The sequence below is a fragment of the Gossypium raimondii genome, chromosome 7, assembly GCF_025698545.1.
Source record: "Gossypium raimondii isolate GPD5lz chromosome 7, ASM2569854v1, whole genome shotgun sequence".
Lineage (NCBI taxonomy): Eukaryota > Viridiplantae > Streptophyta > Magnoliopsida > Malvales > Malvaceae > Gossypium > Gossypium raimondii.
This window is the reverse complement of record NC_068571.1, coordinates 42,220,785-42,245,300: the sequence shown is the minus strand read 5'-3', so window position 1 is coordinate 42,245,300 and position 24,516 is coordinate 42,220,785. Positions and strand designations below refer to the sequence as shown.

Genomic DNA, 24,516 nt, shown 5'->3' with positions numbered 1-24,516 from the left:
AAGACCATATTGAGATAAAAAGCAAAACATTAAAAAGTGAAACAAAAGTCAAGAGGAAGGAAAGCTCATAATAGGTTCCTCTTTTCACAGAAAGAGAAGGCAAGAGAGCAGTGACGAAGCCGGAGGAGGTTGAACTTGGTAGTGGCCGGTAGAATTGTTTTAAAGTCCCTTTAAAAATTGTAAATATATAAATTAATCCACCAAACATTTATAATTTATATCTGACCCCTTCAAGATAAAATTTCGACTTCAACCCTGTAAAATAGCTTAAAGAAAATGCTCATTGAGCTTACCTAAAAAATAATATAAATACAATATAAAAATATAACTATTCAAATTTCAATAAAAGTACAAATTTATTAATTTATGTAAAAATAAAATATTAGAACATAACTAGCAAAAGAAAAATCAAAATTAGTTCACAGTTGTTTAATCATCAATGGGCAATTGTTTAATACGAAAACCAAGACCAAAGAGTCTTTTTCTCCTACCTTCTACACTTTGTCTCTCTCTTGGTGCGGTGTTTTCAAATTTTTACGACTACTACCAACCCTATTTTTTTGTTTGTCTTTATTTTACCAAATTTCCAACCTTAATATTAAGAATTAATACATTAGTTATAGATGTTTTTGTTAGGACCGGTTTTAAATTAAATAAATATAAATACATTTTTTATAAAAAATAATTAATTAATTTTTTTAAATAGTCTCGTTATAATTTGATTATATCTGTTTTTTTTAAAGCAAAAATGTTTAAAACTAGGCATAACCCTTCCCAAACCTATAAGTAAGAGAATAATGTGTTTCAATACACTCGAACCTACGTCTTCTTACATTGATAAGAGTATTCATGTTAATCTAATTAAGACTCAATCAACAAGTCAGTTATTAAGCATTAAAATAGCTTTTAATAGTTTGACTCAATAAGATGTTAATTCACTTTACAAACCAACAATGGAGGAGGGAGAGGCGAAGCCAGGAGTTCAATGTTGAGGATCAAACTACAATTTTAAAAAATTGGGATCAAAGGTAAATATTTATTTTAAAATGTTTAAATTGAATATTTTATAATTGAAAGGGATAAAAGTTAATATTATACCACTTACGTAAGGGGAGGTCAAAGTCACTGATTACTCCCTCTTGCCCCTGGTTGCAGGAAACCTCGTTCCGAATTTGAGGGGTAGATAACGGACTTAGCCCCCATCAAATGAAAAAATTTCCATATAAGTCTCTATTAAATGATTAGATTACAATTTAATTTATGGTAAAATTGCATCTTGATCCTCAAAATGAAGAAAATATATTTAATCCCTTTAAATATGATGAAATCATAAATTAATACATTATAAAATTATATTTTGAGAGATCAAAAATTTATTATTCAATCCCTATCTTTAAAAAATTTTTGGATTCGTCCTTGTCTTGGTATCTCTTTTTCATTTCATGCAATCTCATTTTTCTTGCTTTTCTCAGTTACAAAATTTTTATAGAACTATAAATTCTGATACCCTTCATGTCTCACCTTTATCTTGCAATTTACCTAAAATCATTCAAACTCTCTCTTTTCATATTCCTACGAAATCCATCTACAAATCTGAGCCATCATAAAATATATATATTTTTTTAATCCTTCACATGTTGAAATTTGATATTTGCGTCCCTAGTTTTTAATAAGGGTAAACTACACCATTTAGTTACTAAATTATGGGTAAATTTTCATTATGGTCACTTAACTAAAACAAATTACAATTTAGTCATTGAACTATTCAAAAGTTTTCATTTAAGTCATTGGACAATTAAAATTGACTCTATATGGCTCTCTGTTCGCACTGTCTGCACCAATCAAATGATCTCTTTCCCTTTCTTTTCTGTAGTTTAGTTTTTTTTATGAAACAACTTTTGACAATACGAATCTACGAACCAAAATTCAAATAACCTTTTTCTCTAATCTCCGATATTAACTGTCAGATCGACTTGGATTTAGGTATGTTTTTCTACTCATCGATGGATATAGATCTACTGTACCGATTGTTGAATTGTTACTTGGAGCTCACTGACGGAACTTAAAAAGAAAACTAATAGCTTAGTGACTTAAATAAAACTTTTGAACAGTTCAGTGACTTAAATGCAAACTTTCAAATAATTTAGTGACCAAATTATAACTTTTTAAAATTAAGTGATCAATACGAAAATTACTTATAATTTAATGACTAATGGTGTAGTTTACCCTTTTAATAATCAACTATCAAATAACCTGGTAGATCAAAGGGGAAAAAAAGGGGTTTCATTTACGTGACTATTAATCAAACACTTTATCGGAAACTGAAATTAAATTAATTTAAAAATACTTAATATTCTAATATCATTTTCACTATGATGTAAGCAATTAGCACCCTTTCCTTCAACTCCAAAAGATTCTTTCTTCCTTCCAAATTCATTAATCAATTTATTATTTTTATGGCTTCACTCCCCTGTTTTTAAATTTTGCCTCAAACTTTTAAAACATTGGTATTGAAATATTAAAATATTAATATTATAATTATTAAAATTTTAATATATTTATTGCATGAATAATTTGAATGTAAAAGAAATAAAAAATCTCATAAAAATTTAATAATATTAATATGATGAAATTTTAATATTTACTTTTATCGGTATTTTTTGAATTACTTTAACTTTGAACCTTCAAAGCTTAGTTAAATTACTGTTCTTTGGATGAAAAAATTAATTAAACTATTAAAATTTTGCATGATAACTTATGTAGCAATTCACGATACTTTATAAAAATTTAAGAAATAACCTATTGTATTAATGTTATTAAAATTTCAACAGCTCAATTAGTTTTCCTATTAAAAGAACAATTTCACTAAAATTTAAAAGTCGATGGGTTAAAAGTTAAATTATACCTATTTTATTACACATTAGGTCTAAGCTATACATACTGCGATGAATGATTAGATTATTTGAACATTTAAGGATTAATTTAAGAAGATTGGGTAGTTTAATTATTTTTGAAATCTCAAAATGTGGAAAACAGGCCAATATTAATACGTCTCTCAACCACCGAAATTATAAACAAATCTGAATTAGTCCTTTTAATACAAACACTTATTATAAAAAATATATATTTAGAAGATTCTTTTGCTGGAATAATCCAACTAACATGTTCGTGGCTGGCGGGTTGAGTCCCTTTATAAAAACAAAAACCATTGACTGCCTTAATCTGCTATGAAATACACTCTTCTTTTTCCTCCTCCTTCTCTCTGAATTACTTATGTCGAGTCAATATCCCGACAACGGCTACCCGAACGGGTGGTCCACTCATAACAGCGACTATGGTGGCGGCAGCTCTTCCACGACCGCTGTTTGGATTGCAGCCGGAGTATTAATAGCTATTTTGGTGCTGCTAGTGGTTTATTATTTCGCAAGGAAAGGCAAACTTTGGTGTTTCTCTTGCAAGATTGAATTTGGTTCTGGTCACACTCACCATGGTTCCTCCAAGTGTTGATATTTAAATTTCATATCAGATTCAGAGTTCCATTTCTGTGTGTAATCCCTTTCGGTAATGTAATCTGTAAGGGAAAAATATATTTTCGAGCTTTTTTTTGTTGGGGGTTCAAAATTTGTTAGGAAAAATATAATGTGTTTAATTGATGTTTCTTAAACTGTTATATTTATATATCACTCCTCGTTATGCTTTTATTTTTTTTTCATTTCAATTTTCTTTTTGATTAATTACAAGAAGGGTAAAGCCCTAACCATAATGTTACTAGCACAACTCGAACCTAAGCCACATCTAGGACAATGAATACCCTGACCATCAGGTCAACATACGGGTCTATTTCATTTTCCTTTTCCTTTTCTTTTTCTTTTTGAGAAAGAATACGTTGTTTATGTTAAAATAACAAGGGTTAATTTTATTAGACATCTTAAATTATGGTTTTGATTATAAATTAGTCCTCAAACTTTAAAATATTCTGATCGAGTCTTCGATTATTAGTATTATATAGATATGTTCAAGGGTTGGGCTACTCGCCCAAAACTCAAAGGTCAACTAGAAATTTGAAGGGTTTAAATAAAAATATTAAGCTCGAAGAATGAGCTTGAGTAAAAAGAAATAAGCCCATTTTAGCATATAGGCGGGTTTGAACAAAAATTTTATATCCGTATTTTAGACTGAGCAAGTACAAGGTGTGTTAATACCTCTAGTATCATATTCAATAGGTCATTTCATCATCTAACGTTAATTTGAGAATTAAAGGCCAACTTAAATATGACATGGAACATACTTAAAACACGTTTATCAAATTTTGAACACATTTGTACTTATCGTATTTTAGATTGATGAAAAATTGGAATTTTTTAACAATCCTATATAATATTTTAGGCTCATAACTTTTTCTTTTACTATAAATAGTGGTAAATTCTCACTAGAGGTGCTCATGGGCCGGGCCGGGCTGGGCCCATAAAAAATTTCGGTCCGGGTCCTAGGCCCGAAATATGGGCCTAAATTTTTGCCCAAGCCCGGCCCGATAAAAATTCATAAGCCCGGGCCCAGCCCGTTTTCTAAATAAATACAAAAAAATTATTTTAAAAATTTAAAAAAATTTAAAAAAAGTATTTTAAAAATATTTTAAAATTAAAAAAATTTTGAAAAAGTATTTTAAAATTAAAAAAATTTTGAAAAATTATTTTAAAATTAAAAAAATAAAAAATAAAATATTTATTATATTCGGGCCGGGCCGGGCCAGGCCCGGGTCAAAAAAGTAGTGCCTGAGGCCCGGCCCATTTTTAAATTGGGCCTCATTTTTTTGCCCAAGCCCATATTTCGGGCCGTCGGACCGGGCCGGGCCGCCCGGCCCATGAGCACCTCTAGTTCTCACCAATTTTCTTTAAGTTCTTAAGAATTTCTTTCATTAAAGAAACATCATGATAGAGTTTATAGTCAAAAGTTATAATTGAAAGTTGTATCCTACTCATAAAAATGAATCACGTTGGTGTCGAATCGTATTTAGGCTTTTTTAGCATTGCTTTTCAAAAATATTTTTCGGGTCAAAAGTGCTTTTCAAACAAGAAGCGATGCTAAACAAACAACTTGTGGAGTCGGAAGTGCTTTTGAACCTAAAAGCAAAAGTAATTTGTTTTAGCTTTTGCTATTGACAAAAATGCTTTTGGACCAAATGACAGTTTTAACCCTTATAATATATTTTATATAATATTTATATCTTGTATGTAATTATTTTCCTATTAAAATTTATTTTATATATAATATAATATTTTTAAATTTTTATCGATTATATTTTATTATTTAAAATATAGTTTATATATTCAATTAAATTATATGAATAATTAATATTAATTTTAAAAAAATATTTAAAATTTATATTTTATATATTAAAATATTAACAATAAATTATAATAAATTATTTTATATTCTTACTAATATATCATAATGTTAACTAATTTGAACATTATTTAAATATATATATTTATTACTTTGTAATGCCATATCTAAAATAGACATTTTATTTCTCAAAAGTACTTTTTGACAACAACATTAAACACTTAAATCTTAAACTAAATTTTTAAAATTAATTCTCAATATTATTTTTCCAGCACACTTTTTAAAAACATTTCTAAAAAATAATGATAAAGGAGTCCTAAAACCTCCGCGCTCATCCATTGAGAATTATCGTATTTAAATCTTTACACCAAGTCCAAAAATTTTACGGTAACCTTAACACGTACGGCTACGAGTCTCGAAATCTAAATTAAAGACATATATTTTGAAAAATCCAAAAAATACGGAGAAATAAGAAAAATACAACATTGTAATAAAAGAGCCCACATAATGAGGGTTGTTTTTTTGGGTAAATGGGAATTTAGGCCCAAATTACAGAAGGATTTTGGGCTAAAATCGAGCCTAAAAATAGTTTCAGAAAACAAAACCTTCATCTTCTTCGTCTCGATTTCACGATTCAGTCTTTTTGTTTTGGGTAAAGGAAAAAAAAAAGAGAAGGAAAAATGATGCGAAGTCGGTTGCTATGGTTCACCTTAGGGTTTTCGGTGACAGCGGCTTCAATCTCTCAATTCATATATAGAGACCTTTGGACTGATCGTTACGCCCTTAAATCTGATGTACTAACATCTGTTGTTTTTTGGTTTCTGGAATTTGGAGAGGTTTTTGGTAATTTTATTAGTACAATTTGATTATAATTTATTTGTTTCTTTGAATATTTTTGCAGATGAAGGAGAAATTCGATGCTTTAGAAGCTAGGGTTTCGAATCTGGAAACCCTCCCTACGGAGAATCCAAATCCAGCTCAGGTACTTATATTTTTCTTTTTAATTAAGAACTTTTAATTCTGTTTTATAATTGGTTAACTAGTTAAATTCGATGTTCAGCTTAACAATCCAGCTCAGGTTTATTTGCAAAAATAAGTTTTTAAATGTTACATTTCTGTGGAATGAATTTGAAATATAAACAAGAGAAAATTTGGCATAATTGCTGTAGAATTTCATCTTTTATTTATTTATTTATTTGGATTTGAAATACTAATGACTTGCATAACTAACAGTGTTAATACTTTTTTTTGGTCTTTGGGTATTATATACATAATGTACTTCCATTTCTTTGGTCTTTGAAGTATCATCGTGTTGATACTTCAAATTTTTTATGATATATGGTGATTATATGCTTAATTTACTTCCTCATGTTGTATTGAACTCTATCATTTCAAAATTTTTATGGTATATGGCAATTATATAAATAATATACTTCCGTGTGTAGCTCAGTGTTGTTAAGGGTACAAGGGGCACTCTAGGTACTAGAACCCTTATAATGCCCCAGGCACAAAAAAAGTGCTAGCCTGAGTGAGGTAAGGCGCAATATATTTATGTGTGAGTATTTGTAAGGCTGTTTGTATGTGTGTATATCTACATATCTATACATATAAAGCGTAAGATATATAATAAATTCTAAAGTACGGTCCAGTTTATCTACAAAACATGCATTTTTTTTATTGGTCAATATGCATAATTTCCTTATAGTCGATGTTGGTTGTTGAATGCTCAAAAATGCCTCATTTGAAAGGGTTTGAGGCATTTTTGTTTTATAACACTAAGGTGCAGGCGTGCACCTTGACAACACCGGAGTAGCTTAAAATTCAATGAGCTTCCTTATATACTAAAAAACGAAAAGGCTTTCATGGATTTTCTGAATTGGTAGCAGTAGTATTTCTGCTGTATCTACTCATTTAGTTGAAATTTTTCATGATTTAGCGTCACTGACATGGCAAGTGTGATTTATCTTGCATTTTGCTCTAAGATGGGAATTTGAAGGCTTGAGAGTCTCATCTGTGTTTAGATTTGAGATGCATGCTCACTCTACCTTTTTTCTTTTCTCTGGTCTCTTTTGTTCTTCTTTTATTTCTGGTCTTCTGGCTGGCACGAAACAAGTTTTTAGCCATGAAAGGCTTTTAGAAATTAGGGTTGCCTGCAGCCAATAGGCATATTCTGGGAAAGAACTTTTTCTTTATGAACCGGTAAAGAATTTATATCTAAGCCATATAAAGTTGCAAACAACTGCAAGGAAATGGAATTTGAGTTGGCTATGTGGGATGAGTACACTCCGATACACCTTCATACATTGCTTCTTTCAATAAGAAACTACCTGTTTCTCAATTTAATTTACATCATTTCACTAGTTCGGCATGATAGAGATTGAGCTTTCTTGGTTCATTTGGGTATTTTTTTCCCTTGAATTCACTTTTTGATTCATTGATGTCTCTAAGCTACTTAATCTCATCCTGCATTCTTCTTTCTGGCAGGTTGATGGCTAGATGTTTATTTGGGGTTCACATAACTTTTGTGCTTTGAATATATTTGAATTTTTTGTTTCCTTTTTATTATATATTTGAGGTTTTTTGAACTAAGAGTTCAAAACTCTATCAACAGACCGGATCACCCGGTTGTTGGCGAATGTATTTGATTTCGAAACAAAAAGGAAAAAAGATGATTTAAGTTACTTTTATTATGACATTTTGAAGAATGTTGTTGTAGAATGATCGTTGCCTTTTTGGACTAATGTGATGTAGTATCTCCAAACCATCAAAATTTCTTAATAGCATACAACTTCCTGTTATTTTCAGGGTATTAATCATTTTTGGTTTTTCATTTTTAAAGCTTGAGTTTTATCCGGATTAACAGTCTAATTTCTTGATCATGTTCGATTATGCTTGTGTACAGAGTAAAAATATATTTGATTAAGGGTCTGTTTGATTGGCAGTGAAATGTTTTCCGTAAAATGATTTCTGGAAAATGTTTTACTTTTCTGTAAAATGATTTCTGGAAAATGTTTTACTTTTCTGTAAAATGATTTACTGGAAAATATTTTCTGGTGTTTGATTGAATCTGTAAAATATTTTCTCATTGTTTGATGATTTCTGAAAATATTTTTCGGAAAAGTTGTTTTACATATATTAATAAATTTATATACATATTAATAAATTTTATATTTTAAATTATTTTTCACATATTGCAATGATTTATTTATAAATAAATTTTTATTAATAAAAGTTTTATCTAATTAAATTGAAATGTTCATCTATTTGTAGATTATATCGATTTGATTTTACTTCTTCATTATTAAAACATTTATTTGTATTTAAATTTTATATTAATTTGATTCTACTTTTATCCAATCGATTCTTGTGATACATATATTTAACATGGGATTTAAATTAAAATAAAAATACTGTAATTATTAGAAAATTTTATTTTTTAAAAACTAGTATATTGTATTAACTCGTACTAAATGATATGTCAAACTTAAATTGCTACATTAATATATGTTGGGTAACTAATGCAAGTGTAATATGCAATTAAAAGCTAGAATTTAAATGTTACCAACACAAAAATAAAGACGAGATAATAAAATTATTGAAAAGAAAAGCAAAACAAGAATCCATAGCACAATAAGAAACTAGTTATATTGTTGTTCTCTTTTTTCTATCCAAACTCAAAACAAAACATCAAAATCGCATTTAGTACTGCCAAAGTCTTTTATGGTTCCATCTAAGATTTGCAATAAATGAATTTGAAACTACTTAGGACCAATGTCTTTGAGAGCACAGATCTGCTCTTCCCCCATTGCAGACATAACAGATACAACAAGGTCTTTCCCCTCAGCAAAACCATCTTTGATCTGCAATCACACCAAAACACATGAATGTAAAATTATATAACTACCATCTTCATGATATGTAAATTGGAACCAACATTTTCATGTTTGGATATATGGACATCACATCGTGCACCAACAAGAAGAGATATTAGTAAATGCAACTCATATTTTCATGTTTAGAATGTGTTTGTCATGTATATATAGACATTTGCATCGTACAAGTCGTGTGAGTTAAGATAATGTCTAACAACCCTAGAAACTATAGCAAAGACATATATAAAAGAACAATACAGATTCAGTTAGTACAACATGAGAAAAATGACTATATTTCCCTAAAAGAATATGAGGTTCATATTACAAACCTTGTTCTTGAAAACCAAGTCCTGCAAACAAGTGAAGCCAGAGAAAAGACCTTATGTAACACCATTAGACCATAGTCCATGCACAAGAAAACCAAACAGTCTAAAAAGAAAGGAAATATTAATAAAGGAACTCAAAACGGACCTTGACTTCTCTGAAAAAAGATCTCAGCTCGTCCAATGACTTCTCAAAACTTCCATACATTCTAATGGATAACCTTAGCCACTTTGAAATATGTGCTCTATTCTTTTCATCTTGATCACAAAAAACCATTTCCATTTAAATATGCATTAAAACGAAAGGGGATAATTACTATCATTTTCTTAATGTTATTAAGAACATTACCTCAAATGCAGCAAAATATCACAAGCCATATTTTAGTTAAATAAATATATGGCGTCAGACTATTATACTGCTGAACTTTGGTACGAAAACATCTAATAGAAGACTCTAAGGAAGTGCAGCTACTAGCTAATAGTAACATCTGCACATTTCTAGGGGCATTGCTTCACATATTTATACAAGTTTGATGCTTTGATACAATCAAGTAGAGCTGACTAAATTCTTCAGAAAAAGAAATAGGAAATTCTCAGAAGCTAAGGATTTGTTTTACTTGCCCTGTACAACTCATCCTAGCCAAAAAATGCACAAAGAAAAAGTAGAAAACAGTTTTAGACTTAACCCAAACCCAACTGGTTATCATATGATATACATTTAGTGAAGATGCCTATGAATCTCACTAGAGGCAATGCAATAAACCATCAATGAATACTCTGTTTCATATAAAAGATTACCCTAGTCCACTTCTTATCCTATCCATCTACGTTTTGGGGAAGAGCTTTGCTCTCTTCCATATCTGCTCACCTAGCAGACAAATAGTGAACTATCACAAGTCCATGGCATCACTGGTAATTTGAGCAAGGGATTAGACATTGGCCACAAAGATGTTCCCTTGTATATTCATTTGATAGTAAGTTGTGTTATGTTAGCATTTTATATTCAGAAGCTTGTGTAATAGCTAAAACCAAATCCAAAATGATTACCTAGTAGGATGATGGCTCCATAATCATATCTATGGCGTATACAACACCCTGCATAGTAAAAAAGGTAGTCATTGAATAACACCATTGAACTGAAGAAAGTTCTTTTTTCTTTTTTTTTTCAAGGGGAGATTTATGAAGAATATATGCTTAAATGACATAATCAACCATCTCAGATATAACCAAAATATAACCAAAATATCATCCAAAGAAGAAAAGTCGCCCAAATAGGAGGTGAATAGCCCAATAGATAATCTGTAATCTTCACCGGCTACTATACTTTCTCTCAATTTGATGACAATCAGCATAATTCATTAAAATAAAAATGTTAGAAATCAAAGAACGAGAGAGGAAGAGGGGAAACAAAACAGAATATGCTGAGAAGAGAAGATGAAGAATAGAAGGAGAAAAAGGAATGAAGAACGGAAGAAGAAGAAGGAGCCTTACCTGGATTAAGGAGGAACCGGAAGAGGTCCTTGACCAAACTGATTTGCAGCCCAAGGGGAAGGGAAAATGGGAGGGGAAGGGAAAGGGGAAAGGGGAGAAGAAGGCATCATTCCGGAAAATGTCTTACCGAGTTCAAAAGCGTAAGACATTTTCCCCCAATTTGTAATAGGTTTTCCCGTGTTGCGGAACTGGTTTTACAAAAGGAAAATATTTTCCTGCTATCAAACACTGGAAAACGTGTAAAACCAATTCCGGAATTGGTTTTCCCCCTATCAAACACAGCCTAAGTTCGTTCTATGTTTGAGACTTGTATTTCAATAGAATAACAAAAAAAGCTAAAAAAGAGTCTGGATAATAAATATATTCTCAAGGCTACACATCTAGGGTAAAATTGTAAGTAGAAACACAATATATTCATATTAGAAGGCAAACCCCAACAAGCATGTTGAGAAAAATGGAAAGCATTGTGTACTTCTGTCTTTCGAAATCAAATGGAAAGCATTGTGCACTTTTGTCTTTCAAAATCAAACTCTGCGTTGCAAACTCAATCTGATCCAATCTCCTAACTTCTTCACCAATTGAAAATATCCATGTCTCAAAGACTTGTTAATCAGTAACGAAACAAAAGCTCCCCAAAATCCAACAAAGAATCCAGTGGCCATCCCAGTAAAAACCACAGGCTCAAACAATCCTTTGTCACTTTCACTCCTATTTTCAATATTGCTATTTTTAGGCGACTTTGGTAGCTCATTTCCAGGACATTTCTTCAACGGGGTTCTGCACAGTCTTGGATTTCCTGAATATGAAGTAGCATCGAAACTCTGCAGTTGAGTGCTTAAGGGAATTCTTCTGAACAAATTGTTGTTTGACAAGTCCAAAACACAGAGAAAGTATAAATCGAACATGCTCTTCGAGATTTCGCCAGACAAGTTGTTTGTTGACAAATCGAGTGATTCCATTGCCTTCAATTGGCCAATCTCCCTAATTATGCATCCACTCAACGTGTTTCTTGATAGATTCAGAGAAATCAATCCTTGCAGACTTGCTATTTCTTGAGGGATTTCCCCACTGAATATGTTGGATGACAAGTCAATGCTCTTAAGTAATCCAAGAGTTCTCTGATATTCTTGTTCCACACCTTTTCATATAACTAACAGATGATCATCGAAAAAGCCACCATATTTCACAATATTGGAATTAATACCATAAATATCAGGATAGACATACCCCAACATGATGGTTGCTATCGAGCTCTCAAGGTTAGCCATTGTGGTCAAATTGTTGAGGCATGATGGAATGCTTCGTGATATGTTGTTGAGAGAAAGATCCAATACTTGAAGAAATTGTAGATGACATAAAGTTGAAGGTATGCCACCATGAAACTTATTTGATCGTAGACGAAGAACAATCAGACTCTCTAGTCTCTCCCCTATCCACGATGGAATGGTTCCAGTTAATCTGTTTTCCCCCAAATCCAAGAGTTTTAAGTGGGTACAATATTCTAGGGATTGAGGTATTTCACCATATAAACTAGTGTTCCTTAGATGCAATGATCCCAACTAGTTAATTGATCCCAATGAATTAGGGATTACCCCTGACAAATTACTGTTCTCTAAATTGATAATAGATAATTGCTGGTATGTAGTCCAACAATCTGGAATCTGACCCGATAACAAATTGTTAGAGAGATCAAGATAAGACAAATAACTATCCTTCTCTATGCATAAGAAAGACAATGATCCATTGAACATATTGTTGGATAGATCCAACATCGATAAATTAGACAAAAATTGAGGCATGTGACCACAAAAAAGATTAGAACTCAAATCCATTAAAGGGAACGTATCAAATTTTAGTGGCAGATTTGGAACTCTCCCACTAATTTGGTTGAAGGAAAGGTTCAAAAACAAGAGTTTTGAAGGCAAATTCCAGAACGAATCGGGGATGACATCTGAAATGTTGGAGTTGGAGATATCTAGATGCAAGAAATTAACTTGCTTCTTAAGCAACTGGGAAATTGGGGGCTAAGCTCGCAGGACTCAATCCAATAAAATAAAGTTGAAACGTAGGGATCCAATCAGAGCTGGGATGGAATGACAAAGCACTAAAAGATATGGACAGAAATTGCAATTTGGTAAGATTTGAAAGATGAGCTTCAGAAATGACACCATGCAAAGAGTTGTTGGAGACATCCAAAAGCTCAAGTTTAGACATTTTCCCGATGCTCAACAGAAGAGGCCCTTCGAATCGGTTCCCTCTAAGAGATAATTCTCTCAAAGATGACAATCTTGAAAGATCAGACAATGGCCCAGTGAATCGATTTTCATCTAAATTCAAAACATTGAGCTTTGAAAATTCTCCAAAGTTGTCTTCGAAATGGCCGCTCAATTGGTTATATCCAACATCTAATTCTCTCAAAGATGAAAATGGTACGAAGCTGGGCAAGGATCCATTGAAATGGTTAAAATCCAACTTCAAAACCTCCAGAGAATCCTTGGCACATCCACTCAAGTTCTTCACAACAAAGGTGAGAGGTCCACTGAGACTGTTTTCCTGTAAGTTTAATTCTTTTAAAGTGCAGAGATTGCCCAAGGTTTTTGGTATTCCACCTTCGAGATTAATTCCCTCGAAACTAATGCGTTCAAGAGATGGCATGTTGTCAAAAGTATCTGGGATCAAACTTGGAAAATAACTATAAGAAAGATCGAGTTCAACCAAGTTTTGACTTATATTCAGTAACAGAGGAAAAGCCGAAGGATGAAAAGTAGAAAGCCGAATCAGGTGAAGAACAGATAAAGAGTTTGAGGAATTAAAATGGACAAGAGATGATGGATCAACCTCCGCAAAGTCACATTTTTCAAAGTGTAAAACTAAGAGGGAAGGATGAGATTGAATAACTTAGAGCCAGTTTGTAGCTTTTGCAAATAGTGCAAACAGCAGTGCAAGGCATAGGTGAAAATGGAAATGAGCTCGTCTTCCTTCAACGAAGACACAAAATTAATGGCAACAATGCACTCTGAAACGGTAGTTCCAAAGAGAGCGTGTAACTAATAAGTAATCCTTTGACCATATTGTCCAATACTGTTTGTAGTTTAGTGTCCGGAGATTTTTGTTCATCTTATGTGATTGTCACTATTGCTAGGAAAATGATATGGAGACAAATTAGTTAACCACATGCCGACATCTGTCTATCCTCTATTGATTACCATGCACTGCTAACATTAGTTATTGTTTATTTTCTTCTAACTTTGTTGATTCGAATTGCTAGCCCTTTTGGCTGATGCTTCCTCGAAGACATAATTCTCTCAAAGATGATAATCTTGAAAGATAAAGTAATGGCCCAGTGATTTGATTTTCATCCAAATACAAAACACTGAGCTTTGAAATGGTACCAAACTAGGCAAGGATGTATTAAAAATTTTAAGACCCAAGGACTTTGGTATTCCACCTTTGAAATTATTTCCATTTAAATTAATGCGTTCAAGAGATGGCCTCGGTGATTGATTATAAGGGAGTTCGAGTTCAACAAAGTTTCTGACTTATATTCAACAACAGAGGAAAAGTCACCTCCAGTAATTTGCCTTAGTGTCTACATTTTAGAAATGGGAAATGTCCATATCATTTCCACTTTGACCACCGGTAAACACCCATCAACCTTTATTTACTTATATTATTTTGCAGTGGAAAATTGGCTACTTCACTCACTGTACTGCTTTCCTTGTTGTTTCCTGGAAACGACTATTGGTGTTAAAGGCAGTAGCAAGCTGGTTTGGCCTTGCTTGTGCAGCAAGCCTCGTGGCTTGGGGAAGAAACAAAAGCAGAAAATGCTTTGCAAAATGGAAAAACAGAAAAGAAAGAGAGAGATTGAATGAGATTCAAGCTAAATTTTTTATTCATTAATTGATGAGGCATAATGCCATTACATATATGAAATAACTTTTACAAAATAAACAAGTTTTCACCTAATAACATACCTAACACCACTAATTTGCCTAGTAACTTAATAAGCTAGCTTGTATGTGTTGCTTTGCTGAATTATCAGTCAATCAACACCTAATTACATCAAAATGCAGCTACCAACTAAGTTTAAAACCAACTAAAATACAAAAAGTTCATTGGAGTAACCAAATGAAACAAGAATAGTTTCAGCTTGCTGCTTGCTGCACGTTCCCTGCATGACCACCTTGGCTGCTGCATGGAGGCTGACTTCAACACTCCTCCTCAGCTTCCATGCTGCTGACTCCCAATTGCTTTTTTAAGCTCATGAATCTCGATACTTCAAGAGCTTTTGTGAAGATATCAGCAATCTGTTCTTCAGAATTGCAGTGAACCAACTCAATCTCTCGAGCTTATTCCATTTCTCTTATCACATGCAGCTTAATATTGAAGTGTTTTGTTCTACCCTGGAAGACAGGATTTTTAGCAATAGCAACAGCTGACTTGTTGTCACAATAAATCTCAGTTGCTCCATTTTGTTGTAGATTCAAATCAGTGAGAATTTTTCTCAGTTAAATAGCTTGATTAACTGCATTAGCAGCTGCAACATACTCTGCTTCTGCTGTTGATTAAGCCACCATTGATTGCTTTCTTGAACTTCAACAAAACATAGTTGAACCAAGAGTAAAAGCATAACCAGAAGTGCTTTTCATATCATCCTTTGAACCAGCCCAGTCACTGTCAGTATAACCTATCAGCTTCAAATCTTCAGCTCTGCTGAAATGTATTCCATCAAGGTACCTTTGATGTACTTGAGCACTTTCTTCCCTGCTTGGTAATGCTGCTTGTTACAACAATGCATAAACCTTGATAGTATGCTTACAGCAAACAAAATATCATGTCTTGTTGCTGTTAAATACAACAAACAACCAACAAGGCTCCTATAAATAGATTCACAGATAGGCTCATGATCTTCTTGGCTCGACAGCTTCATACCAACAGCCATAGGTGTGCTTGTTAGCTTACAGTTCTGCATTGAAAACTTGGATAGAACCTTCAAAGCAAATGTTTTTTTGTCCCAAAAAGATTCCTCCTTCTACTTGGCACACCTCTATTCCTAGAAAATATGTCATCAGACCCAGGTCAGACATCTCGAACATCTTCTTCATTTTTGTTTTGATGTCAGCTAATCTGATCTTATCTCCTCCTGTCACCAGGAGATCATCGACATAAAGAGACAATAAGTTGTGTTTTAGCACAATTTTTCTTAATATAAAGTGTTGGTTCACTAGCACTTCTCTCGAATCCCAGACTGAGCAAGTAGGAGTCAATTTAAGCATACCAGGCTCTAGGAGCTTACTTCAGGCCATACAAGGCCTTTTTAAGCCTGTACACCATGTGTTCTCTACCAGACATTATAAAACCTTGAGGCTGTTCAATGTATATCTCCTCTTCCAGAAAGCCATTGAGAAATGCAGACTTCACATCCATCTGGTAAATTGTCCACTGGTTTTGAGTAGTTAAAGCAACCAACAATCTGATTGTATCAAGTTTGGCTACTGGAGCAAATGTTTCCATGTAGTCCAAACCATATCTTTGACTAAAGCCCTTCACAACTAGCCTGGATTTCAGCTTGTTTAAACTCCCATCTGTATTGTGCTTGACTCGATAGACCCATTTTACACCAATGGTCTTCCTGTTTACAAGCTTTTCAACCAACTCCCATGTCTGGTTCTTTTGAATCATGTTGATCTCATCAACCATAGCTTGCTTCCATCCTTCATCTACTTCAGCTTCTTCAAAACTGGTAGGTTCAACAGTGGCAACTTGTGCCCTCTCATAAATTTCATCTAAGAGCCTTGTGCCCTTGATAGACACATCATCAATGTCTATTTGAGGACCAAATTGCTCGGGTTCAGTCTGATCAGACACCAATTCTTCTGTAATAGCTTCTGGTTCATTTTTCTCCCAATTTCAGCATGCATTTTCATCAAAGATCATATCTCTGCTCACTTGAATCTTGTTTGTTAAAGGATCTAGGATCTTATAACCTTTCTTGACTGAACTATAGCTTACTAGGATACCTGGTTGAGCCCTCTTTGACAACTTATCTCTTTTTACTGCTGGTATTTGTGTATCGCACAAGCAACCAAAGACTTTCAGATGAGCCAATGATGGCTTGAATCCAAACCAAGCTTCAAAAGGTGTCGTGTGAGCAAGTGCCTTGGTTGGAAGTTTTTTTTGAAGGTAAACAACAGTATTTACTGCCTCAGCCCACATGGTTTTGAGCAGTTTCTTCTCAAACAACAGACACCTATGTTCACCAGGCTTTTGTTTTTCCTTTCACTGACCCCATTCTGCTGAGGTGTGTACACATTTGTTAGCTGGTGTTTGATGCCAGCATCATTGCAAATGGCATGAAACTAAGCTGAGGTGTACTCAGTTCCATTGTCTGATCTAACAGACTTTAATTTGCATTCTGTCTCTGTTTCAATTGCAGCTTTAAACTTTATAAACACTTGAGCTACCTCAGACTTGTGTTTCATGAAGTAAATCCAGTAATATCTAGTATAATCATCAATGAAAAGGATGAAGTACCTATTTTTGTTGAGTGATTCAGTCCTCATCGGACCACACACATCAGTGTGCACCAGCTGTAACTTTTCTGTGGCTCTCCATGCTGTGTTTGTAGGAAATGGCAATCTTACTTATTTTCTTAGCTGGCATACTTCACAAACTTCATCATTCTCCACTGAGTTGGTGAAGTTTTCAGCCAAACCTTCACTGAACATTTGAGCTATTGATCTGAAGTTGGCATGTCCAAGCCTTTGATGCCAAAGCTTGGAGTCATCAGTAGAGGCTGTGCAAGCTGACTTTGAGTCACTTGGCCCGTGAACCTCAAAGCATTTGTCAGTCATGGTGACTGTCATGAGACTTGATCTACTTGGATTAGTAATCTAGCACTCATTGCCCTTAAACATAACTGAATAGCCTTTCTCGAGCAGTTGAGCTATGCTGAGAAGGTTTCTGTCAATCTCAGGCACCAACAGCACATTCAAGATAACTTTGTCACCTGTAGGAGTGCATATTAGCACATCCCCCTTTCCTTCAGCCTTTATGAATTGACCGTTTCCAACCTTAACTTTAGTTTTGTAGCTTCTATCCAAGGTTTTGAACAAGGATGCATCTGATGACATGTGGTTAGTATAGCCACTGTTTAATAACCAACCTTTTGAACACTTCTTCTCAGCAGCTAAGCAGGACACAACAAAGACCTATTTTTCATGGTCACTGTTGTCTTCAGCCACTCGAACCACTTCATTTTTCTGCTGAGAATGAACCTGCTTAGGCCTACTTTTATTTTTGCAAACCCTTTCAACATGGCCTTTCTTCTTGCAGTGTTGGCATATTGCATCTGGTCTGAACCAGCATCTTTCTTCTGGATGACCAAGCCTGTTGCAATGTCTGCAGAGTTCACTGCTTCTTGCAGCATCAGGCTTAGGCCTATTTTTCCAGAACTTTTTACCTTTATGAGCATTGGTGCTCGAGGCTTCTTTTGCTTTAACTTGAAAAGCACTTTCCTGATGGTCTTCAGCCCTGCTAGCTCTTCTTTGTTCCTGAGCATAGAATGTGTTAATCAGCTCAGTCAAAGAGATACTAGCTAGATCTCTTGAGCCTTCTGAGGAGGATATCTTTGCTTCATATCTCTCAGGCAAAGTAGAGAGAACTTTCTCCACTATTCTTGCCTCATCAAAGTGCTCACCAAGGAGCCTTATACTGTTGACCACTGCCATGATTCTATCCGCATACTGCTTCACAGTTTCTTCTTTCCTCATCTTTAAATTCTCGAAATATCTTCTTAAATTCAACAGCTGCTGTTTCTTTGTCCTCTCTGTGCCTTGAAACTCCTCCTTGAGCTTGTCCCAAGCCTGTTTTAGAGTTTTACAGGCCATAATTTTGGTGAAGATGACATCTGACACACAATTCTGAATGCAGGACATGGCTTTGTGCCTCTTGGTCCTCTCATCAGCATGTTGTCTGATTTGAGCTACTGTGGGATTGGCCCTCAGTGGTGCTGGCTCAGTATCTGTGTTAACAACTTCCCACAGATTAAAGGCCTGCAGGTAAGTCTTCATCTTGACCAGCCATATGTTGAAACCTTCTCCATTGAAGACTAGTGGGGCTGCTGGTGAAAATCTTGAAGAAGCTATTCGAGCTAGGATTTTGCTACAACAGGTCCTCTAAGACAAAGGCTCTGATACCAATTGTTGGTGTTAAAGGCAGTAGCAAGCTGGTTTGGCCTTGCTTGTGCAGCAAGCCTCATGGCTTGGGGAAGAAACAAAAACAGAAAATGCTTTGCAAAATGGAAAAATAGAAAAGAAAGAGAGAGATTGAATGAGATTCAAGCTGAATTTTTCATTAATTAATTGATGAGGCATAATGCCATTACATATATGAAATAAATTTTACAAAATAAACAAGTTTTCACCTAATAACATACCTAACACCACTAATTTGCCTAGTAACTTGATAAGCTAGCTTGTATGTGTTGCTTTACTGATTTATCAGTCAATCAACACCTAATTACATCAAAATGCAGCTACCAACTAAGTTTAAAACCAATTAAAATACAAAAAGTTCGTTGGAGTAACCAAATGAAACAAGAACAGTTCCAGCTTGCTGCTTGCTGCACGTTCCCTGCATGGCCACCTTGGCTGCTGCATGGAGGCTGATTTCAACAACGACTAAGTAATAAACATCCACCAAACACTTACTGCTATGTTTATTTACCTATAAAGGTACCTTAAAAAATTAATCGTATTGCCATAATAGATATTGTACAAGCCCAATTTCGCCCGGGCCCAGGCAAACAAAAACCAAACAAAAATTACCAACCCAATATGTTGACACCATTTTTTGATTGAAAACGGGTCAACTTGGGTTTTGAAAAATGGAACGGGAGTCGCCACCAATCCTTTTTTATGAGGTGTGATTGGATCACCTCGAAAAGTGGTTGTTTTTAATAAACGGTTTGATTTTATTAAAACAACAAGTTTGGTCCACGAAATTCAGAAAAAGCGGGTTCGGGAGTCAGTTACGCACGAGGAAGGATTAGCACACTCGATACGCCCAAAATTGGTACCTAGTTGATTACTTACTGTCTTAATGTCGAAAATTGAGAACTTTGGAGAATTTTTTAAAAAACGATCCTTATTTTGAAAGAAAATTTATAAAAATCGAGCTGCTCGTTTAGACCTTTTATTTCATAAAGAGAAAATATCACGCTCAATACGTTAGGGTGCGATATCTTACCTAGAGGTGAGCATTCGATCGAATCGAATCGAATAAAAAATTTTCGAGTTAATCGAGTTTTCGAATCTCATTTTATCATCCTAACTTTATTTGAAGTTTTCTCGAATCGAGTCGAGTGAGATGGAATTCGAATCGAATCGAATCGAATATATTTGTTCGAGTTAAATTTTAAAAAATAATTTTGGGTCCTTGTAACCATTATCACCCATCGTAATAAAACTTGTCCACCTTAATCAAATTTTTTATTAACTTTCATCACTTCATAATTTATTTATTAATTTTTATATATTGGTTAGCTTCTTTGCTTGCTTAGTTGTTTCAGTTATCTTGATTCTTGTCACTATGTATTTTAGAATTAAAAATATATTAAATGTAAAAATATGATTTTTTAATAAAAGTTATTTTAAAAATAAAATGTGAAATTGATACCAATATAAAATTTTAACATGAATATTTTATGGCATAATTAATAATTCAATTTTAATATAAATATTCAATATGACTAAATAATTCAATAATATAAATAATATAAAATGTGAAAATTAATTTAATAATATAAATAGTAGATATAAATAAAATTATTACTATTTATGTTTAGTGATTTTTTTTGGATAATTTTGATTTTTTATTTTAGAGTAAAGGGTGAGACGTAAAAGTTTACGGGAAAAATAAAAAGTTTTGGGGAATAAAAGTTTGAGGGAAAGTAAATAGGGGGGAGTAAAATTTTGGAGGAAAAATATTTAAAAAAAAATTGGAGGGGGGAGGGTTTGGGATAGATGGGAGGTGAGATGGGAAGGGAATAAAAGTTTTAGGGGAAAAGTGGGAGGGAGTAAAAATTTTGGGGGAAAATAAAAGGTTTTGAGGGTTTTGGGGAGTAAAATTTTGAGAAAAAATAAATGGGAGAGTAAAATTTTGGTGGGAAATGTATTTTGGGTAGATTGGGGGGTTGGGAGGGGAGGGGAGGAAAAGTTTTGGGGGGAAGTGGGAAGGAGTAAAAGTTTTGAGGGAAAAGTAAAAAAGTTTGGGAGTTTAGGGTAAAATTGTAAAATATTATAGTTTGATATTCGAATTATTCGAGTTATTCGAATTCGAAAACTCAACTCGATTCGAACTCGAAATTCGAAAAAAAAATTCGAGTTGATTCGAATAACTCGATTAACTCGAATAACTCGCTTCGTTTAACTCGAAATTCGAATTTTTTTTTCGATTTTTTTGAATCGAATCGAGTTTTGCTCACCCCTAATCTTACCTCTTCAGAAATGAGCAAGTCTAAACTCGCGTAAAAAAGTTTAAAAGAGTGTTTGATTGTTAAAAAATTGTGGCCCAATACGTTAGGGTACAATTTTTATAGGGTTAAACATTGAATATTGAATTTATTTTGAAAAATTCTCGCCTTGAGGAATCAACGTATCATATTCAATGCATTAGGACACAATGTATTGAATTCTCGATAACGAGTTTTATTTATGTCATTTTTATAAAAAAAGAATAACCTCGATTATCTAGATTCAACGAAGGAAATCGAAACCCAATACGTTAGGGCTCGATTCTTTCGAGGATCTCAAATACCGATTGTTACTTTTATTTTGAAATTTTTCGTTTTTGACAAATTCAAGTAGAAGTAGGTATAAAATAACAATAATGATGCAATGTAAACAAAGTAATACAAGCAAAATAAGAAAAGATAAATAAATAAGATAGCAAATATATGATAAAAAGAAATCAACAAATAAAAGTAAATAAATAAATAAAAATTAAAGCACTTAAACAAACAATAATAATGAGCATGTAAATAAATAAATAAATTAACACCAAATGAAACAATAGTAATGAATAAAATTATAATATATATATATATATATATATATATGCATATATGTTAGAGTTATAAAATATAAAATATACGTATGTATATATACATAGATTATGAAATATAGATATACATATAAAAAACAAAAAAAGTATTTGTATTAAATAAATTAAAACATATATATATACGTATATATAAACAAATATAATAATTATAATATAATAAAACACGTATATCTAAAATTTTCATAAGTAAATATAAATAAAAACATAACAATAATAACAATAATATTAATAAATATACCAAACAATAGTGAAGATAATAATAATAATAATAATAATAATAATAATAATAATAATAATAATAATAATAATAATAATAATAATAATAATGTTAAAAATAATTAGCTAAATAATAAAGGAAACTAAAAATGGACTGAATCGCAATAAAATAAAGACACAGGGCCAATTCAAAATAAAAAAAACAAAAAAGGATTAAATTGCGACACCCGCAAAAAGAGGAGGACCAAAATAGTGAATAAACCAAAATCTGAAAACGCGGCGTTTCAGGGGACTAAAATGAAACAGAAATAAAACTACGGGGCTAAATTTTTAAAAAAATGAAATTGGTGAAAAGGGTCCGAATTGAGGCACGTTGCAGGGTCGAGGGACCATATGCGCAATTATACCCTTTAAAGAGAACACGCGGATCCTCCCCGGGTCGGGTCACCGCGCGGGTTGAAGATGGCTTAAACGGCGCCGTTGCATTATATTATAAAATCAAATTTTTTTCACAAAAAACCTTCATTTCTGTCAAAATGAAATAAAAAAAAAAAACAAAAACTCTCCTTTTCCCTCCCTCCCTTTCTACATCCGACCATGGATTCCGGCCAAAAGCTCCGGCGCGTCACCAATGTAGCGCCTTCGTGGGCGGTGGTCATAGGCGCAAAATAGGGCCTTTTCGGCTCCTTTTCAAAGCCGGTAGCTTCTAGGCCATGTATCTAAGGCCGAATCTTGCGAAAGACGAACGAAAAGCGCAAAAACCGGAAGCAAAACCGTTCGGCCTCCCCTCCTCCGGCGCGACGTTGGAAGGAAGGTACTTCCTTTCCTTATTCTTTTATTTTTTTTATGTAAAAATATGCGTAAAGAAAAAAAACAAACCAAAAATAGAGTTAAAAAGATTTGAACAGAGAATGAAAGAAAATCACCTCTTAAGATTCTAATTTTTATTTCTTTTTTGTTTGCTAATATGTTTCTTTGATTACAAAAAAGGAAGCCAAGAGCTTCAAAATACATTTTTCTTGGCTTTTATAGCCGAATGCCACTGTTTCTATTGCCTTATTTTCTCCGTTTTGTTTCTTTTGCAGGTGACGCCGCAAGTGGGGGGAGGCCGACGTGATGTTGGCAGTGACGGCGTGACGTTGGCGGCGGTGGCAGAAGGCCAAGAGTCAGCATGTGCGGCGCTAGGGCTAGGGGCAGAAGGCTGCGGTGCTAGGGTTTCAGAACTGAAACCCTAGGCAGATTTTTGGGAAAAATGGCTAGGGTATTGGGCCTCGGGTTTGGGCTTTGGGTAAAATTGGGCTTTGATGGGTTAGAGGCTAATTGGGTGTATTGGGTTTTGGGGTGTATTGTTTGGGTTGTTTTGTAATGGGTTTGGGAAGGGTTAAAATTGGGCTTGTACACAATACACCCAAACCTCAGCCCAATTACAAACTTAGCCCAGCAGAGCCAACCCACCTAAACACTAACCCAACACCCATGACCCAAACCTCAGCCCAATAACCCACTTGGCCCAACAAGACCCAAACCCAGAAACTAAAGTCAAATTAGGGTTTCAGAAAAGCTGAAACCCTAGCTCCTGGCCGTCGCACGTCTGTCGCATCACCAGCAGCCACGAGCCACCGCCATGCCCACTTGCCGCGTCAATCACCTGCAAACAATAAAGAAAGACAACAGCAACAGTAGCAAAGATGGGATTTTTTCTTTTTCTTTGCTTTCAGCTATAAAGCCGAATATTGTAAAGGAAATAGGGTTTTTTTTCTCTTTTATTTTTCTTCTTTTCTTTCGGTTAAAGCTGAATAGGCTGTAAAGAAGAACTTCTTCTTCTTTTATGAACATTAATAAAGAAAAAAACAAAAACAAGTTTGAGAAGGTGATTTTTTTTACTTTTTTGCTTTTTTATTATTATTTCTTTTTATATTTTACAGAGCATAATAAAATAAAGAGGGAAAATGGAGGCTCACTGGACGCCGTGACCACACTGTAGGAAGGTTTTTCCCCGTCACTGGAATCAAGCCCAAAGGGGTTGAGAATCTCCATTTTCGGTCTTCACTGGTTGAGAGAGCGTGGCCCTCAAGGACACCATGCGACAAGGGCTGAAAAGCCCATTCTTTAGCGTCGTCGCCAGCCACGGCGGTGGCGTGTCAGAG

The 24,516-nt window shown here is 33.8% G+C and overlaps 3 protein-coding genes and 2 long non-coding RNA genes across 5 annotated transcripts; 2 read left to right on the top strand and 3 right to left on the bottom strand.

The window, feature by feature from the left end:
* Positions 1 to 5,928: 5,928 nt before the first annotated feature.
* On the top strand, positions 5,929 to 8,141 carry LOC105790374 (uncharacterized). The gene is made up of 3 exons (XM_012617958.2): positions 5,929 to 6,137; positions 6,245 to 6,325; positions 7,828 to 8,141. The coding sequence occupies exons 1-3, from the start codon at positions 6,024 to 6,026 to the stop codon at positions 7,837 to 7,839; spliced, it is 207 nt and encodes a 68-aa protein (XP_012473412.1). The 5' UTR covers positions 5,929 to 6,023; the 3' UTR covers positions 7,840 to 8,141.
* A 1,405-nt stretch (positions 8,142 to 9,546) lies between these two features.
* On the bottom strand, positions 9,547 to 11,310 carry LOC128042600 (uncharacterized). The gene is made up of 3 exons (XR_008198073.1): positions 11,030 to 11,310; positions 10,586 to 10,633; positions 9,547 to 10,493 (listed from the first exon to the last, which is right to left on the bottom strand). It is a non-coding gene; the product is annotated as an uncharacterized LOC128042600 (long non-coding RNA).
* A 243-nt stretch (positions 11,311 to 11,553) lies between these two features.
* Positions 11,554 to 12,297, bottom strand: LOC128042558 (receptor-like protein EIX2). The gene is made up of 2 exons (XM_052633946.1): positions 12,185 to 12,297; positions 11,554 to 12,097 (listed from the first exon to the last, which is right to left on the bottom strand). The coding sequence occupies exons 1-2, from the start codon at positions 12,295 to 12,297 to the stop codon at positions 11,554 to 11,556; spliced, it is 657 nt and encodes a 218-aa protein (XP_052489906.1).
* Positions 12,298 to 18,240: 5,943 nt separating this feature from the next.
* On the bottom strand, positions 18,241 to 19,101 carry LOC105761666 (uncharacterized). The gene has a single exon (XM_012579543.1). It carries the CDS (start codon positions 19,099 to 19,101, stop codon positions 18,241 to 18,243), a length of 861 nt encoding a protein of 286 aa, XP_012434997.1.
* A 3,804-nt stretch (positions 19,102 to 22,905) lies between these two features.
* LOC128042463 (uncharacterized) lies at positions 22,906 to 24,238 on the top strand. Its single transcript, XR_008197996.1, has 2 exons — positions 22,906 to 23,183; positions 23,455 to 24,238. It is a non-coding gene; the product is annotated as an uncharacterized LOC128042463 (long non-coding RNA).
* The last annotated feature ends 278 nt before the right edge of the window (positions 24,239 to 24,516 follow it).

Excerpts from the sequence above, each read along its gene's own strand:
- LOC105790374 (XM_012617958.2), top strand. The coding sequence starts at position 6,024 with ATGATGCGAAGTCGGTTGCTATGGTTCACCTTAGGGTTTTCGGTGACA. Across the intron at positions 6,138-6,244 it reads GTTACGCCCTTAAATCTGAT|ATGAAGGAGAAATTCGATGC; the intron begins GTACTAACATCT and ends ATATTTTTGCAG.
- LOC105761666 (XM_012579543.1), bottom strand. The coding sequence starts at position 19,101 with ATGAAGACTTACCTGCAGGCCTTTAATCTGTGGGAAGTTGTTAACACA.
- LOC128042558 (XM_052633946.1), bottom strand. The coding sequence starts at position 12,297 with ATGGCTAACCTTGAGAGCTCGATAGCAACCATCATGTTGGGGTATGTC. Across the intron at positions 12,098-12,184 it reads GGCTTTTTCGATGATCATCT|TGGGGAAATCCCTCAAGAAA; the intron begins GTTAGTTATATG and ends CAACATATTCAG.